The sequence below is a fragment of the Microcaecilia unicolor genome, chromosome 3 (assembly GCF_901765095.1).
Source record: "Microcaecilia unicolor chromosome 3, aMicUni1.1, whole genome shotgun sequence".
Classification (NCBI taxonomy): Eukaryota; Metazoa; Chordata; class Amphibia; order Gymnophiona; family Siphonopidae; genus Microcaecilia; species Microcaecilia unicolor.
In genome coordinates, this window is record NC_044033.1 from 218,920,195 (window position 1) to 218,940,071 (window position 19,877).

The 19,877-nt window shown below is 42.6% G+C and overlaps 1 protein-coding gene across 5 annotated transcripts in view; it reads left to right on the plus strand.

The window, feature by feature from the left end:
* The window catches only part of LOC115466322 (CD209 antigen-like protein B), a 351,731-nt gene that overhangs the window by 13,931 nt on the left and 317,923 nt on the right, over positions 1-19,877 (plus strand). The window contains exon 3 of one of the 5 annotated variants that reach the window (XM_030197494.1): positions 16,577-16,639. The exons of the other annotated variants lie outside the window; for them this stretch is intronic. Within the exon in view, the coding sequence (XP_030053354.1) occupies positions 16,577-16,639 (63 nt within the window). The remainder of the gene's footprint in view (positions 1-16,576; positions 16,640-19,877) is intronic. 5 annotated transcript variants of the gene reach the window in all.

Consider the following 19,877-nt stretch of genomic DNA (forward strand, 5'->3'; position numbering starts at 1 on the left):
AGTCCATCGCGGTCCTTCTCCAGGATTTTCTTCTGTGAAAACAGAACAAAAGTATCTATTTAGCAAATTTGCTTTTTCTTCATCATTATTCACATTTCTAGCCATTTGCTCTTCCGCTTGCGCTTTCGCCATAGTGGATGTCTTTTTATTGTGTTAAGTAGAAAAGGAAATGCGCTTTTGTTTTTTTGTTTTTCTCCAGTGTTGCAGTGCATGCTTAGGTTCCCAGTTCAATTTTGTCTACATATTTTTATTTCTAATTTGTGATCCCTTGTTCTGTAATTTGTGAGGGTCTGTCAGTGTGACTGTAACGGCAGATGATGAGATTGGAGAGGAGAAGGAATTGGGGGAGGGGCTTCTTTATTTTCTGCCCTGGTCACCAGCATGGTTAACAGCAGCCCTGAACCTTACTGTGGCTAGTGGGGATCCCCAAGCCCTGCCAGCTGGGGATCTCTTCCGGGGCTGGCCGAAGCTGCATTCCGCCGAGCTTGACAGATGGGGGCAGCATCCTGGAGCCACTGACAACTAAGCATGTATGGGGTGCTGGCATCAGTGGCTTGAGGAGTTGCTACTGCCTGCTGGGCTTGGTGGGGAGGAGTTCTGGCCATCTCTGGTGGAGGTCCCCAGCTGACGGAGATTGGGGATCCTCATCAGCTAAAGTATTTATATTTTGAGTTGGGAAGTGCTGGAGGAGAGGGGGGAGAGAGAAACTTTTGTGCCCTCCACTTTGTGCTCAGGCCCACCCAAAATTGGTTGTCTGGCTACGCCACTGCATGAGCTTATAACATCTATTGAGGCATTTCTACATAACATTCAAAATCTGACTTCTCGCCCTATGAGATAAGGATTGTATGTATGCATCCCATATGCTGAAAAATTGTTTCTTTTGTTTAGGAGAATTACCAGCATTCTTCCTCTCCAGTAACATCAGTGCATGTAGACGATTTCTCCACGACCAAAAAGATGGTTTCCCATCTCCTATCCATTTACTTAGTATGATTCTTTTCCCCGATATTACCCCTTTCCGCACAAATAAATTTTTGTTTCCCTCTTGTTAATTCCAAATTTTTCATATTTATCTAAAAGTACTCCTTCAGGTTTCATTGGCAGAGAGTATCCCCATAGCCCCCCATATATCTCAGAATCTTCCACCAAAATGCCTGCACCATGGGACACTTCCAAAAGGCATGGAAAAAGGAGTTAATATTTTGCTTACACTTTGGACAAGTCGGTGTTTCAACTCCCCCTATTCGAAACATCTGCTCCCGTGTAAAGTACCCTCTATGTAATACCCGATACTGTCATTCCCTCAACTCTGCACTTATGGAGATTTCTGGGATTCTCCTAATCAATGTCAAGAAATCAGACCCAGTAAGTGGCTCCTCTAAGTCTCGACTCCACTTTTCTGACAACGCCGTTCAGGGTGCACCCACCAATCATCGTTGTTTGGCCTTATAAATTTGTGAAACAGACATTCCCCCCTCTCAAAATTGGCCAAAAAATTCTTCCAGCTGATTGCCCAATTTAATAGCCAATTTCCCTTTATCTAGGGACTGATGATAGTGTTGTAGTTGCATATATGCTAACACATCCCTGGCCTCTCTACTCCTTCTTTTGTCTGCATATGAGCCCAGCCACACAATCTACCCTCCTCATCCATCACATGTTGTAAAAGGGTCAGGCCTTGGTCTGTCCATCTTTTGAAACTTATGTTCTCTTGCCCTGGAGAAAATTGCATATTGCCCCGAATGGGTAATCTGGTCCGAAATTCCCGGGTCCCCTCCCAATAGCTGAGCTATATATTTCCACGCCTCCCGCATCGATCGCAACAGAACACTATGCTTCATCGCTTTTGGGAGCATCTTCCCAGTTTCATGAAGTAAGTAATTAATGTACCATGGACTATAGTGCTCCATTTCGAGTTCTATGGGTGTAAACTCATGTTCCTCTAAGAACCAGTCCCCAAGATGTTGTAATAAGCAAGCTTGATTATATACTCGCAGATTGGGCAACCTCCATGTTTCCAGGAGCCTATAAGATATTTAAATGCCATTTTGGCTTTCTTCCCTGCCCAACAAAATCTGGATAATATCTTCTGTAGTGCTTGCAAGTCCCGCTTCAACAACCTAATTGGTAGCACTTGAAGCACATACAGCCATCTAGGGAATAAAACCATATTAAATAATTGTATTCTACCATGAATTGACAGTGGTAGATGTATCCACTTTAGCAGCCAGTCTTTTGTAGATTGTAATAGCCTATCCACATTATACCGGTATAACAAAGCACTTCTATTACAAAGTCTAATCCCTAAGTATCTAAAAGATGAATCTTCCCACTTTAGAGGGAATGCCCCCCTCCAATCTTGGCGCACCGATGTACATGTTGGCAAAGCTAAGGATTTGGTTAAATTTAATTTAAGACCAGAAAAATCGCCATACTCCCTCAAACTATCCATCAATGTCATTAAGGAGCTCTGGGGTTCTGTAATACGGAACAATAAATCATCTGCAAACGCAGATATTTTAAATTCTTGCTTCTCTACATGAACCCCCTTTATCTCAGGATTGCCCATAACCTCTCTCACCAGAGGGTCTATGGATAATACAAATAGAAGAGTGGATAGGGGGCAATCCTGTCTAGTACCTCTACTGATCTCAAACGGGGTAGAAAGCATCCCATTTAATCCAATCATTGCCTGAGGTGAGTTATACAGGGTCTGCACTGCTCTTAAGAAAAACTCTCCCACCCCATAATGTCGCATAGTATCGAATAAAAACCTCCATTTGACACGGTTGAAGGCTTTTTCCGCATCAAAACTTACTAGTAGAGATGGTACCTTTGTCCGTTCCACCTGTTCTAAGGAAATGAGGGTTTTTCTCATATTTTTGGTTATGGTTCGTCCACGCACAAATCCCGCTTGTGGTTCAGCTATCACAGCAGGTAATACCCTGCTCATGTTGGGTACGGGGCTCATGACTGCTGCATGACTGCTTTAATAGGATGTTTTTTTTCTTTTCCTTTCTTTTCTTTTTCTGTTCAGGGAGAGTTGGATAAGGGAAAGGGGGTATAGAGGATTAGATTTAGGAACATCCCGTTCATCGTCTTGGGGGTTTATCAGAGACCAAACCTCCAGAGGCCTAGATGAGGGGAAAGAAATACATGGGAGAGAGGAAAGACTGACTAAGAGACATATAAAAATTCTATTTCGTAGATTATTGGGTCTTCTGTTTCCCAAAACGATAGTTTAATTCAGTGGAGCTTCAGATCTACTGATAGTTATGTTATAAAGCTTGCAGCATCGGAGGGAGGAGGGGAGAGGGAGGAGGGTGGGTTCCGGGTGAAAAATGTAAAAGTTTTCAGATACCGTTCTGTATTTGCCAGTAATGTATTGTTGAGAGTGTAGAAGAGAAATGCACTGTCAATATTATCATTGTTTCTTTGTTATCCTATATAATAAAACTCACCTCCAAAGTTCTAAAGTGCTTGGGACTCTGGCTCCCTCAGCACGGAGGTGGTCTGTTAGGCAGCATCGAACTCAATGACGTCACCAGACCCAGCTGATCGCAGGAACTGGCTGCTGGCACGCGCAAAAAAGGCTCGAGAAGCACTCCCGAACCTGCCCTGCTCTAACGAAATCCACAACTGCCATCAGAACGCTCGCACAGCACGAGACTGCCCAGCTGAGGAGAATACCGCCGCCCTGACAGTGCTATCCTGCAGAACCTGCCGCTCCGAACTGCCATCCGAACCCGCACCAACAAACAAAAAAAGTGAAGAGACAGCCTCCAGCAGCCTTCGGGATACACACTAACCAAAAAAAAAAAAAAAACAAACACAAGTGAAGAAACAGCCTCCAGCTGATGCAGGAATTACCACTATTGTTAGCAGAATCTGTGGTACTTCAGGAGTCAAACACCACACACCAGAATGAGAGAGAAATCTTCTTTATTTGCCAGCAAACAAAGTAGGACATCAGCGCTAGCTCTCTCCTTCTCTTCAGCTCTCTGTGTCTTCTCTCTCTGTGTCCTGCGTCTCCTGTCTCTAACGTAAGCTGCTTCTGTTCTCATTTATATATGGTCCTAAACCCCTCTAGCCCCCCTTTCTCACCAGATGGTAAGGAATTAGATTGATTACCCTGTCTTGAACTAATTATCTCTACACATTTACTCAAAATATCAGTTACATAGGTTTCAGATATTTCCTAAACTGACCTACGACCTGGGGCCTCTCAAACTAGACAATGTGGCACCTATCTCCTGCATTTTATTATTATTAAATTCTCAGATTCCCAGTTAACTTCATAACTTAAACTGGGTTCATTAAGGGGTTAGTCTTGCTTAATGGCACACAGACATGGTTTGTTATTACTTTCAGAAGACCAGTCCTACACTTAGCTATAATCCATCAAGGAAAAGAATTGACTTTTCCTGACCTCTTTCACCTTTTAGCTTCATACACAAAACTAGCTAGGACTGTGGATAATTCAAACCAGATGATGACCTCTTAAACTGCAGACAAATCTCACTTGAAAAGTCAGACAAAGATAAAAGAAAGAATTCAAAACAGAAACACGGGGGGGGGGGCACCCTTACATTGCCACTCACAGGAGGGAAGGGGGGAAAACTAACAGAAAGGGGGGGGGACTGCACTTCACACAGAAGGAGGGGGCCATGCACACATACACACAGTCTTTCACTCTCTGTGTCACTGTGACACACACTCTCTCGAACACACACACACACACACACACACACACACACACACACACACACACACACTCTGTCTCACTGTCACACCCACATTCTCACACAGGCATACACTGTTTCAATGCCCACCCCTGTGGTCCTGCAACAGCTTAAAGGAAGGATATGGAGACACACACTCACGCTCTCTCTCACACACAACCAGTCTACAAATCTCTGTTTCTCACTGTCACACACACCATGTCTCACACATACACATACACTCTGTCTCACTCCCGCCCCTCTGGTCACAGAACTTCAGACACAAAGGGTGCGGGTACCTGCACTTTCGAAGGAATGAGGGAGTCATGAACACACACAGACACATACTCTGGCACACTGTAGCACAGTGTCACACACAGACACAATCTCTGTCTCACATACACTCTTTCACTCTCTGTGTCTGACTGTGACACACACTCTTTCAAACACACACACAATTGCTGGATTAAAAAAAGGAAAAGGAACTGAAAAACCAAACACGGGGGGGGGGGGGGGGGGGGGGGGACGACCCTGCACCTCGGACAGAAGAAAGGGGTCATGCACGCATACACACACACACAGAGTCTCACACACACATAACCGCTCTCTCTCACTTGCAACCAGTCTTTCACTCTCTGTGTCTCACTGTCACACACACTCTCTCACACACACTCACACATACACTCAGACTCACTGCTCGCTGCTATGGTCCCAGAACTTAAAACATAAGTGGGGGTACCTGCACTTCTGACAGTATTAGGGGGTCATGCACACACATACACACATACTATGGCACACTGTAGCTCAGTGTCACACACAGACTCTCTCTCTCTCTCTCTCTCTCTCACACACAAACTCACACTTTTCCACTCTCTGTGTGTCACTGTGACACACACTCAAACACACACACACAATCAGTCTCTCTGTCACACCCACACTCTCACGCACATATACACTTTGATTCACTGCCCACCCCCGTACTCCTGCAAGGGCTTGCTGGAAGGAGAAGAATATGGAGACACACATACATATACTCTGTCACACACTATCTCTGTGTCTCACACACACACACGCTCTCTCTCACACACAACCAGTCTTCCAATCTCTGTGACTCACTGACACACACATGCTCTCTCACACACACAACCAGTCTTCCAATCTCTGTGACTCACTGACACACACACTTTCTCTCACACACACATGCACACTGTTTCTCTGTCACACCGATGCTCACACATACACATACACTCTGTCTCACTGCCCGCCCCTGTGGTCCTGCAAGGGCAATGAATGTGGATATTACTAGAAGAAAGGAGCAATGCACAGCACCTGTACATTGCCACTCTCGCAACTCTGACACACTGCCTCTCATACACACACACAAACACCCTCTCTCTCTCTCTCTCTCTCTCTCTCTCTCTCTCTCTCTCTCTCTCAAACATACCAACTCTGATGAGGACAATGTACCAAATAAGAGAAAAAAAACAGAAAAAAAACACAAAAGAAAAACACCTATGATGGAAGAAGAAAAAACACAAAAACTCAACAATGATATGGCAGATGAACATATACAAACACTCAAAAGAAACAACACAGAAATAATAGAGAGAAACAAAGAAAAAAAAGCAGACAAACAACTACACTACTTGATGATGAACAGATACATAGTCAACGACAAATAGCACAAATGGAAAAAAAGAGGCGTAAAGCAGAAGCCGAAAAAAAAAGACGTAATGCACGCACTGAACATGAAAAAGCAGAAGAACGTGAAAAAGCAACTGCGAGGAAAAGAGCTAAGATACAACATATGACTCCTGAGGAAAGAATGAGTAACAGGAAAAGAAAAACAGAAACAGAAAAAAAGCGAATTGCAGAAATGACGGACCAAGAAAGAGAAACACACAAAACTAGGATGCTGCTACACAAAGAAATAGATTACAACCAATAAGAGATCAAAAGAGAAGAGCACATTTACTACAACAAAGACAAAAACAAAGGACAACAACACAAACTGCAGACAACAATGACACAAGGAATAACACAATGACAGTACAGTGCACAACTCAGACCACAGGAATTGCCATAACAGACTGTGTCAATGAGAATGACATTCAGTACTACAGTTGTGGACAGCTAAACACAGTCTGTATATTTTGCTAAGCAAAATTTTTCAAACATGAAACACCATCTGACAACCTTTTCAAACAATGCTGTAGTAAAGGAAAAGTTCAACTACCAAAAATTAGAACACATGAAATCATAGAAAAGCTTCTTTGTGGAGAACATGAATATGCAAACAATTTCAAACAAAACATTAGGTCCATTAACAGTTCTTTAGCTTTCGCATCCATGGGAGCAAACATTGCAGCACCACCAGAATATGGCCCTTACTGTTTCAGAATTCATGGAAACATTTATCATAGAACAGGAACACTACTTCCTTCAAAAGACAAAAAAAGACAATTTGCACAGTTATATATTCTAGATCCTGAAGAAGCAGCGAGTGAAAGACTACAAAACTCAACAAATGAAAAAATAAATGATATATTAATGAAACAATTAAGTAAAATTATGGCACAAGAAAATCCATTTGCACATGCATGTAAAATGTTGTTTGAAGTGGAAAATGAGTGCATATATGAAGCTAAACAACAAAAAATAGAACCAACAACAGTATCAATGGTCATTGTTAAAGACCGTAAAAATGATCAAAGACGATACAATGCTCCTAGAGCAAATGAAGTCGCATTCATCTTCCAAAATACAGATGGAGAACCTCCATTACACAGAGAACTAATCATACATTGCAGAAACAAGGAAAACGAGGAACAAAAACATGAGATTATCAGTGTCTTAGATTCAAATCTGGAACCTATGGTATATCCAATATTATTTCCATATGGAGATCAGAGTTGGGGGATAGATATTCCTTTATGCAAACAACCAACATCTATACGCAACCTGAACAACACATCAAAAAAACCTAGAATACGAGTAACACAAATGCAGTACTATGGGTACCGTTTTGCAATTAGAGACGAATTTAACCCTTTCCTAAGTGCAGGTAAATTAACACAACAATATTTTGTAGATGCATACATTTAAACAGAGGCAAACAGACTAAATTATATTCGAAACAATCAAAAACAATTAAGAATTGAAAAATACTCAGGCTTACTGGACCACCTAGCAAGTGAAGCTACAAACAGAGGAAATACACCAGGACAGGCATTTATTTTGCCATCATCATTTGCTGGAAGTCCTAGAAATATGCATCAAAACTATCAAGATGCAATGGCTATAGTTAGAAAATATGGCAAGCCAGACCTGTTTATCACTATGACCTGCAACCCAAGATGGGAAGAAATTAATAACAATCTACAAAAAGGAGAGGCACCACAATTCAGACCTGACTTAGTGGCAAGGGTGTTTGATTTAAAATTAAAAGAATTAGTACATGATATATGCAAGCAGCATATATTTGGTGTTCCTCTTGCTATCATTTATGTCATTGAATTTCAAAAAAGAGGTTTACCCCATGCCCACATATTACTTATCCTCAAGGAGGAAAACAAACCAAAAACAAAGGAAATAATTGACAAAATAGTATGTGCAGAAATACCTTCTGAACAAAACTGCCCAAGACTGCATGCAACAGTTATCAAACATATGATACATGGCCCATGCAATCAAAAAAATGTACATTTACCATGCATGCAAAATGGTAAGTGTTCTAAACAATTCCCAAAAGCATTCCAAGATGAAACCATAGAAAACTGTGATGGATATCCCAAATATCGACGACGGGACAATGGGATTGGTACAGTGTTACATGGACAATTGATTAATAACAGTTGGGTAGTCCCTTACAACCCTTATTTACTTTTAAAATACAACTGCCATATAAATGTAGAAATATGTGCATCTATAAAAAGTGTAAAATACATTTTTTAATATGTCTACAAAGGACATGATTGTGCAAATGTACTTATTACAGAGCACAACAATGTACAACATGATGAAATAAAAACATTCACAGACTCAAGATATATTAGTGCACCAGAGGCTGCATGGCGATTAAACAGCTTCGAAATGCATCATCAATCACATAGCATACAAAGATTAGAAGTACACTTAGAAAATGAACGGAACATTGTTTTCCAACCACACAAAGTTGTAGCAGCAGTAGAAACAGCCAAAACAAGGGACACAACTTTAACAGTCTGGTTCAAACTAAATGCAGAAGATAATAATGCAAAACACATTTTGTATACAGATATACCTGTATACTATACTTTTGATAAAACAGAAAGGAAATGGAAAACTAGAAAAGCTGGACATAACAAAACCATTGGAAGAATGTATACAGTACATTTTGCAAACGAGCCAGAACGTTACTGTTTACGAATGATACTTCTACACAAACCAGGTGCACAGTCCTTTCAAGACCTAAAAACTGTGGACAATGTCATTTATACAACCTTTCAAGAAACAGCTAAAAAACTAGGGCTCATTCAAGATGAGGCACTATGGGACAACACATTAGAAGATGCAATCACGAGCAACATGCCTCAGCAAATTAGAGAGCTATTTGCATACATTTGTGTTTTTGCAGAAATAACAAATGCTTTCCAACTTTATACAAAATACAAAAATTATATGGAAGAAGATCTTAAACAACAGCATGGCTGTCAAGGTGATTGCCTGCTATGTGAAGAAGTGTGCCTTCATAAAATACAAGCAGTACTCATTACACATGCAAAACACCTACAACAATTTGGGTTACCAAACATCACGCACAAATTGGAAGATCAACACGTTGCCTACAATGCTGCACATGAAAAAAGAAAAGCAGAAGAAATGCAAAAAAAACTAAATAATGAACAAAGAGAAGCATTTAAAACAATACTTTCTGCATGCAACACAAACAATAATTCACACAAGTGCTTCTTCCTTGATGGTCCAGGTGGAAGTGGGAAAACATTTACATACAAATCAATCATCAGCATGATAAGAGGGGAAGGAGGAATTGCACTACCTGTTGCATCCACAGGAATTGCAGCAAATTTACTTCCAGGAGGACGAACGTATCATTCACAATTCAAATTACCAGTACCTCTCCTGGAAACATCAACATCAACTATGCGGTTAACATCCCATGATGCCTCCATCATTAGAGATGCAAAAATAATTATCTGGGATGAATCAACAATGGCACCCAGTATGGCTCTCGATGCTGTAGATAGACCATTTGGGGGAAAAGACCATTTGGGGGAAAAGTAGTACTACTTGGTGGAGACTTCCAACAAACTTTACCAGTAGTACCTCATGGGCACCCTGCAAGCATTATTGAAGCAAGCATTAAATTTAACAAAGATTGGAAAAATTTTAAAATACTTAAACTAGAAAAAAATGTACGCTCAGTAGACCCCGAATATAACAGATGGCTTATTACGTTAGCACAAGGAAAGCTACCATGTCCAAACGGTTACAAAGATGTTATTGAAATACCACAAAAACATCTTTGTGAGGACAATATAGTTAACGCCATTTATGGACATAAACTTACACCAGATTCTGTTGCAAACTTTGCAAAAAAGGCAATTCTATGTCCAAAGAATTCACAAGTAGACACCATAAATGAGTCTGTACTAAATATTTTAGACGGAAAAACAATCACTTACTTAAGTTCAGACTCTATTCAAGATTCCAATAATGAAGAACATCAATTATATCCTATAGAGTTCCTACATCAGCAAACACCAAGTGGCATGCCTACCCATAAACTGCAGTTAAAAATTGGAGCAATCATTATCCTGCTACAAAACTTAAACACAAAACAAGGTTTATGCAATGGGACTCGCTTGATAGTAAAAGACTTGAAAAAAAATCTAATAATTAGCCAAATAATCACAGGATCAACAGCAGGAACAATTGTCTTTATACCACGCATACAACTAGCACCATCCAACACTGACCTGCCTTTCACATTACTAAGAAAACAGTTTCCAGTTAAACTAGCTTTTGCCATGACTATAAACAAAGCACAAGGACAAACTTTTGACAAAGTTGGAATTTATCTACTAGAACCTGTGTTTACCCATGGGCAACTATATGTAGCACTCTCAAGAGTTAAAACATCTGCAGATGCAATTGTGAAAGTCATTAATGGACCAGAACAAGGACACCTTTTCAAAAACTGTACAAAAGTTTACACAAAAAACATTGTATATAAAGACATTTTAAAAATGTAAAAAAAACATTAAACCTGTTTGATTAACAAAAAACAACTTTGTCATCTAATCTTACTTACACAAGTTTCATGTCTTACAAACACAGACCTTACAAAATATCTCACTGTAACACACACACACTCTCACATTCATTCCTCTCTCTCACACAGACACTCTCAAACACTCTCTCAAACATATACTGCACCTGGGAAGACAGTTGCTTCACATGACGGAACAACACAGCAACAGATGATTTACAAATTTAACAAATATTCCTTCTCATTATAATACTTTTCTAACAACTCTGTAGTTACCAAAAACAAAAACAAAAAAAAACCATTGCTAGCGCCCGTTTCCTTTCAAACAGAAACGGGCCTTTTTTACTAGTCCTATATAATAATTCTCACCTCCAACGTTCTGAGGCTGCCTGGAACCGTGGATCTCTCGAAGGTGGTCTGGTAGATTAAAGTAGATCATCCCACTGATTGGCTGCGTCTCGGATGACATCACCAGCCCGAGGCACAGCAACAAATCGTGCACCCAGTCTCAATTTCTCTGTCACACACACTCACACATTCACTCTCTCTCTATCACACACTCACTCTCACACACACTCTGTAAAACACACACACTCCGAGGAAAACCTTGCTAGCGCCCGTTTTCTTTCAAACAGAAATGGGCCTTTTTTACTAGTAGTATTAATAAAAACCGTTTAAACATAAAAAGATGAACGTCCATCTTTCGTTTTGAAAATACCATCAGAGACGTCCAAATCTTTAAAGTTGGACGTCCCTAGATTTGGAAATCCCTAGACATGGACATCTTTGACTTTCAGTGATTTTCGAAACCAAAGACGTCCATGTCAAAAATATCAAAATGCAAGAAGTTTGGTCGTGGGAGGAGCCAGCATTTGTAGTGCACTGGTCCCCCTGACATGCCAGGATACCAACTGAGCACTCTAGGGGGCACTGCAGTGGACTTCATAAAATGCTCCCAGGTACATAGCTCCCTTACCTTGTGTGCTGAGCCCCCCAAAACCCACTACCCACAACTGTACACCACTACCATAGCACTTACAGGTGAAGGGGGGTACCTATGTATGGGTACAGTGGGTTTGTGGTGGGTTTTGGAGGGCTTGCCGTGTCCTCCACAAATGTAAGAGGTAGGGGGGATATGGGCCTGGGTCCGTCTGTCTGAAGTGCACTGCAGTACCCACTAAAACTGCTCCTGGGACCTGCATATGCTGTCATGGACCTGAGTATGACATCTGAGGCTGGCATGAAATATTTTTAAAGATGTTTTTTGAGGGTGGGAGGGGATTAGTGACCACTGGGGGAGTAATGGGAGGTCATTCCCGATTCCCTCCGTTGGTCATTTGGTCATTTCGGGCACCTTTTTGTGACTTATTCATTAAAAAAACACGTCCGGGTGAAAACGTCCCTTGCTTTTTTCAATTATGGGTCAAAGACGTCCAAGTGTTAGGCACGCCCAAGTCCCGCCTTCGCTACGCCTCCAACACGGCCCCTTGAAATTTGGACGTCCTTGCGATGGACTGCTGTTGGAGACGTCCAAAGTCGGGTTTCAATTATATCAATTTGGACGTTTCTGTGAGAAGGACATCCAGCTTCCGATTTGTATCGAAAGATGGACGTCCTTCTCTTTCGAAAATGAGCCCGTTAATGTCTTCTTCCCCTGAGAATTCTATCAATCTTCCCCCCCTTTCCATTTTCTCGTGTTCTTCTCCATCATTTCCTCCAGTCCTTCAGGTCCTTCTCATTTCCTTGGATTATGTTATGAGGGGAAATTAGTAATCATAGACCCAGGGCCGCCGAGAGGGGGGGATGGGGATAACAAAATTCCCCGGGCCTGGGCCACATGCCCCTTGCATGCAGCATTCTTTTCTTCATCCATCGCTGGCAGAGCTGCCATTCATTCTCACAGGCAGCTCCACTCCCCTCTACCACGTCTATCCGGCCCTCTCTGATGCAATTCCTGTTTACGTAATGTAGGGCCAGATGGATGCGGCAGAGGGGAGTGGAGCTGCCTGTGAGAATGAATGGCAGTGCTGCCGGCGACGGATGAAGAAAAGTAAAACGGTTAAACGCACGGGAGGGGGGGTAGGAAGGAATGGCGAGCGAGGAGGGCTGTCAGGGAGCTGAGGGAGGGCAAGGAGAATCGCTGGACAATGGATGGGAGGGCAGGGGGTGAGGAAATCGCTGGATAAGGAGGGCAGGTTAGGGGGAGAGAGAAGAGATCACCGGACATGGAGAGGAGAGGAGGGGAGGGCAGGGGGAGAGAGACGAGATCGCTGGACAGGAGGGGAGGGCAGGGGGGAGAGAAGAGATTGCTGGACATGGAGAGGAGGGGAGGGCAGGGGGAGAGAAGAGATCGCAGGAGAGGAGGGGAGGGCAGGAGGGAGATAGAAGAAATCGCTGGACAGGAGGGGAGGGCAGGGCAGGGGGGAGAGAACTAAGAGATTGCTAGACAGGAGGGGAGGGCAGGGGGAGAGAACTAAGAGATCGCTGGACAGGAGAGGAGGGCAGGGGGGAGAGAAGAGATCGCTGGACAGAAGAGGAGGGCAGGGGGAAGAAGAGATCACTGGACAGGAGGAGAGGGCAGGGGGAGAGAAGAGATTGCTGGACATGGAGAGGAGAGGAGGGGAGGGCGGGGGAGAGAGAAGAGATCGCTGGACAGGAGAGGAGGGCAGGGGGAGAGAAGAGATCACAGGAGGGGAGGGCAGGAGGGAGAGAGAAGAGATCGCTGGACAGGAGAGGAGGGGAGGGCAGGGGAGAGAGGAGAATTGCTGAACATGGATGGATGAATGGAGGGGGCAGGGGAGAGAGGAAATTTACTGGATATGGGTGGATGGAGGAGAGGCCAGGGGAGAATGGAGAGTTGCTGGACATGGATGGATGGAGGGGAGGTAATTCAGGAAGGAGATGCACATGGATGGAGGGGAGGGAAGAGAGGAGAAATGCTGGACATGGATGGAGTGGAGGGCAGTTAAGAAAAGAGAAATGTTGGACAAGGATGGAAGGAAGGAGATGCACATGGATGGAGGGGAAGGGAGAGAGGAGAAATGCTGGACATGGATGGAGGGAAGGGAAGACAGAGGAAGTAGATGCACATGGATGGAGGGGAGGGGAGTGAGGAGAAATGCTGGATATGGATGGAGGGCAAATTGCTGAATTTAAGGGCTGGATCGGAAAACTTTGAGGGCAGATGCTGAAACCGGAGGAAGGATAGGGACAGGGCTACAGATGCTAGACAGGACGCATAAGGACACAGGAGGATGAGGGACATGGTGAGAGAAAATATATCAAATGGAAAGAAGACACTACATAAAACAGAAGATGCTGAGACCAAAGCGAATAGAAAAACTAAATGATCAGACAACAAAGGTAGAAAAAATATTTTATTCAGAATTTATTAATTGGAATATGTCAGCTTTTTGAAATGTGCATTTGTGATATTTTTCATGTAAGTTTCCATTGTTCTAGTATTGCTGCATGCTGAGTCTGACTTCTTGAGGTAACTTTCCAGTTCAGTATTTTGCCTTCATATTTTTTTTATTTCTAGTTCCTTGTGTCATATCTGTTGTCATGTGTTTTTCATGTGTGATCAAGGTGCAGTATTCTGCTAGCGTGTATTATTTGCAGCCCTTTTTGTTTTGTTTTGTTTCACTAGGTTGTGTACTGGTGTTTTAGATGCCGGTGTAATTATAGCGCTGCCTTTCCACGCATAAGGTTGTAGCTTGTCCTGTCCTTGGAATTAGTGATGTTATGGTTTGGTAAGGTTATGAGTGGGTTTTTGCACAAGTTTGTGTATAGTGTTTTGCAGTGGAGAGATTGTGTTTTGGCCTTACTGAGGTGGCACCAAAACATCAGGAAAGGTGTAGAGCCTAAATCATGACACACTACCTCTTGAAGGATCTACATATAGTGCAGGGGCCTGGCCCGGTGGCGGACGGAGGGGAGCGGGTGGAGGGGGGAGCGGCGGCGGCCTCGGGGGGGGCCCAGGGGCGGCCTTGTCCTGGACCCAGCCCAGTCTCTCGGCGGCCCTGCGTAGACCAGAGGTACAGGAACACAATGAGAGTGTGCTGTCTGACCCTATCCCCATGATATATGCATGAAGCTACTCAGGCCCCGGTGCAGTAGTATGCTGTGATATCCTTTAGTTCAGTGGTATCCTCCTGAATTTTCTGTACAAATCTTATTCTCATGAGGTAGTAAGAAATTTTAACATAGGAAAAACAACAGTGCACTTGGTATGCAAAAAGCGTACGAAGAACTGAATAAAATATTGCTGCTGAATCTCTACACCAGCTCAGAGCTGAAGTAAGCATGCAGCAAGAAAGCAGAATGGTGACCTGAAGTGAACTGTAGCACTTCATTTCAGATTACCAGAGATCCCTGGCGACCCAGATGGGCACCAGAACCAGCCATCCACTCTGCCATCCATCCAAAGCAATCCCTCCTATATCCCTTTCCACTGACCTCTAAAAGTTGGAAAGCAAGAGTTATACCAACTTGCTCCTGCCTTTGACACCACTATCTTCTATTGCAGGGGCAGCCAGGTAAGAACAGAGCTGTTCAGTGACCTGATCCCTGGAAGGTGGCTCTAGCTTGTTATCTTCTCTTGCTGTAGTTGGAGATATAGTTCTGATTGTCCCATTGATTTTCCTTATATGTTCTAGATAAAAATCTATATATACAATGGGTAAAACAAAGATTAGATCTGACTTTTCAGTCAACCTGGGGAGTGCTCACAATTCTAATTCTGTTCCCATGACCCTGTAGTGCTCATTCCAAATGGAAGAAACAAAGACCATAAATTCCACAGTTCATCTGTTATTGTACATTTCAAAACCTGAACTAGACGAAAGTCTCCCTCTGAAAACTGGTCTTGCCTGGACCAAGTCTTCCTAAGAGATGTATTTGGCCCCTCAGCAGTTACATAAGTATTGCCTTACTGGGACAGACCGAAGGTCCATCAAGCCCAGCATCCTGTTTCCAACAGTGGCCAATCCAGGTCACAAGTACCTGGCAATATCCCAAAACAGTACAATATATTTTATGCTGCTTATCCTAGAAATAAGCAGTGGATTTTCCCCAAGTCCATTTTAATAAAGGTCTAAGGACTTTTCCTTTAGGAAGCCATCCAAACCTTTTTTTAAACCCCACCAAGTTAACTGCTATTACTACAGTCTCTGGCAACGAATTCCAGAGTTTAATTACATGTTGAGTGAAGAAATATTTTCTCCAATTTGTTTTACATGTACTACTTTGTAGCTTCATTGCGTACCCCCTAGTCCTAGTATTTTTGGAAAGAATAAACAAGCGATTCACGTCTACCTGTTCTACTCCACTCATAATTTTATAGATCTCTATCATATCTCCCCTCAGCCGTCTTTTTTCCAAGCTGAAGAGCACTAGTCACTGTAGCCTTTCCTCATAGGAAAGTCGTCCCATTCCCTTTATCATTTTCGTCGCCCTTCTCTGCACTTTGTCTAATTCCACTATATCTTTTTTGAGATGTGGTGACCAGAATAGAACACAATATTCAGATATATTTTGTAAAATAACCTCTAATGGTGTTTTCTTCCCTTTTTTGTTTTAGTGTCCAAGGTTACAGAAGACGTGAAGACACTACACTCAGAGTACTCAGACAGTATCAGCAATGGTAATCTTTCAACATGGATCCCGCCGTTTTAATTAGTGCATATAAAGGGACATTTGTCTTTTGGAGAATCAAAATAAAGATGTTTTGATTTAGCCAGACAAGAATTTACAGCAGTTAGGTCACTTATGCACAATTCTGACAGTTATCAAACCTGCTGATAAGGAAAGAGGGATCGTTGTAGGGCAGATTATATCGATGAGGTTAAGAGACAACTGATAACAGAGAATATTATGTCCCTCTGAGAGAAGCCCCTATATCACATTTACAAAAGGAAAATTTCAGAAATTATAGACATTGCAAAACAAGGTGGGTATTTAAACACTAAAGTGATTTTTTTTTAAGTAAAATCTCTAGTTAAACCAATTATTTTTATCCTGCCTAAAATTCATAAGCCGACAACAAATCCTCCTGGTAGGTCCACTGTCTCTGGCAACAGTTCGGTTCTTGAAACTTTATCCACATTTTTAATTACTTTTAACAGGTTTATGTATCAAAGATTAACAATTGTACACAATTTATTAATTTATTCAATGAATATGATAGTGATTCTATTAGTCACACTTGATATTGACTCCCTTTATACGAATATCTCTCTGAGAGAGACCCTTCTCATCACTGAAAATACCTTTGAGGGGTAAAACAAATCTCCACAGAATTCCATATCATCTCATCTCAACATTTGCGACTCTTGCCTTAACACAAAATTATTTTTGTTTTCAAAAAAACATTTTTTCAACCAATTAAAGGGGTGGTGATGGGTGCCACAATGGGCCCGGACATTGCAGAAACTGTGTGTTGCCTCTGGAGAAGACATTATTATCTGATCAGCCTTTTAAAAAAAATTCTTTTTATCAGTGATATATAGATGATATATTTTTGCTTTGGGAATGAAACTCAGGGGTCCTTTAACAAAGGCGCGCTGAAAAGTGGCATTGCGGTAGTGTAGGCGTGGGTTTTAGGCACGCACCAATCCATTTTTTAGCACACCTTTAAAAAAGGCCTCTTTTTTTTACCCCCAAAATGGACGTGTGACAAAATCAAAATTGCTGCGTGTCCATTTTGGGTCTCTGATGATAATAACATAGTAGATGATAGCAGAGAAAGACCTGTACAGTCCATCCAGTCTGCCCAACAAGATAAACTCATATGTGCTACTTTATGTGTATACTTGACTTTGATTTGTATCTGCCATTTTCAGGGCACAGACCGTAGAAGTCTGGCCAGCACTAGCTCCACCTCCCAAGCACTAGCCCCGCCTCCCACCAACGGCTCTGCCACCCAATCTCCACTAAGCTTCTGAGGATCCATTCCTTTTGAACAGGATTCCTTTATGTTTATCCCATGCATTTTTGAATTCTGTTACCATTTTCACCTCCACCACCTCCCACGGGAGGGCATTCCAAGTATCCACCACTCTCTCCGTGAAAAAATACTTCCTGACATTTTTCTTGAGTCTGCCCCCCTTCAATCTCATTTCATGCCCTCTAGTTCTACCACCTTCCCATCTCCGGAAAAGGTTCGTTTACGGATTAATACCTTCCAAATATTTGAACATCTGTATCATATCTTCCCTGTTTCTCCTTTCCTCCAGGGTATACATGTTCAGGTCAGCAAGTCTCTCCTCATACGTCTTGTAACGCAAATCCCATACCATTTTTGTAGCTTTTCTTTGCACCGCTTCAATTCTTTTTACATCCTTAGCAAGATACGGCCTCCAAAACTGAACACAATACTCCAGGTGGGGCCTCACCAATGACTTATACAGGGCATCAACACCCCCTTTCTTCTGCTGGTCACACCTCTCTCTATACAGCCTAGCAGCCTTCTGTATTGTTTACCGCCAGCCATAGACCTAGTGGTAAACAATTTGGGCAGTAATGACCTACGCGTGTCAAGATGCCACTTGGCACACGTCTACTACGCGCGCCAGAAAATTATAAAAAAAAAAATTCAGGTGCGTGTATCGGACGTGCGCCAAAAATAAAATCACTGCAAGAGGCATGTGGTAGTCAGGCTGTAAGTCAATTTTGGCATGCATTGGGAGCGTGTAGACGCTTGCACGGCTTAGTAAAAGGGGCCCTCAGACTCCAACGATTCTATTTGTGGCTCAATATGAGAGACTTTATCTTTGCAATTTCAAGATAAAGGGGCCATTTTACTAAGCCGCGTAGGTGCCTACATGCACCCAATGCACATCAAATCAGACTTACCACCCAGCTACAGTGTGGCCCATGCGGTAATTTCATTTTTGACGCACGTCCACTGTGTGCACCAGAAAATATATTTTATTTTCTGGCACGTGGCAAAAATAGGGCAGTAACTCGAACTTCATATGCGTAAGCAATTACTGCTTGGTTAACGTGAGAGACTTTACCGCTAAGTCAAAGGTCTCAGACCCAAAATAGACGCGCGCCAATTTTTATTTCGCTGCACATCCGTTTTTGGCAAAAAAATTTTAAAAAGCCTTTTTTGCAGGTTCGCTGAAAAATGGATCTGCTTGTGCCCATAACACGCCCTTATACTAGTGCAGGCCATTTTTCAGCACACCTTAGTAAAAGGACCCCATAGAGATTAAACGTCCTTGATATTTTGATTAAGAAACATAGTAACATAGTAAATGATGGCAGATAAAGGCCTGTAGGTCCATCCAGTCTGCCCAACAAGATAAACTCATTTTACATGGTATGTGACACTTTATACCTGAGTTTGATTTGTCCTTGCCATTCTCAGGGCACAGACCGTACAAGTCTGCCCAGCACTCTTCTTGTACTAAAAGTTTTGAAGATTCTGGAATCCTAAAGAGTTACAAGATTCTGGCATCCCAATTAGTAGCAACATTCCATGTAAAACCCCAAAGAGTAACGTGGAAGGGCATAATCGATAGGGACGCCCAAGTTTTGCTGAGGACGTCCTCGCAAAACGTCTCAGTGGAGGGGCGGGGAAACCCGTATTTTCAAAACAAGATGGGCGTCCATCTTTCGTTTCGAAAATACGGTTGGGGATGCCCAAATCTTGACATTTAGGTCGTCCCTAGAGATGATCGTCCCTAGACTTGGTCGTTTCTGATTTTCGGCGATAATGGAAACTAAGGACACCCGTCTCAGAAACAACCAAATGCAAGCCCTTTGGTTGTGGGAGGAGCCAGCATTCGTAGTGCAGTGGTCCCCCTGACATGCCAGGACACCAAGCGGGCACCCTAGGGACACTGCAGTGGACTTCATAAAAAGCTCCCAGGTAC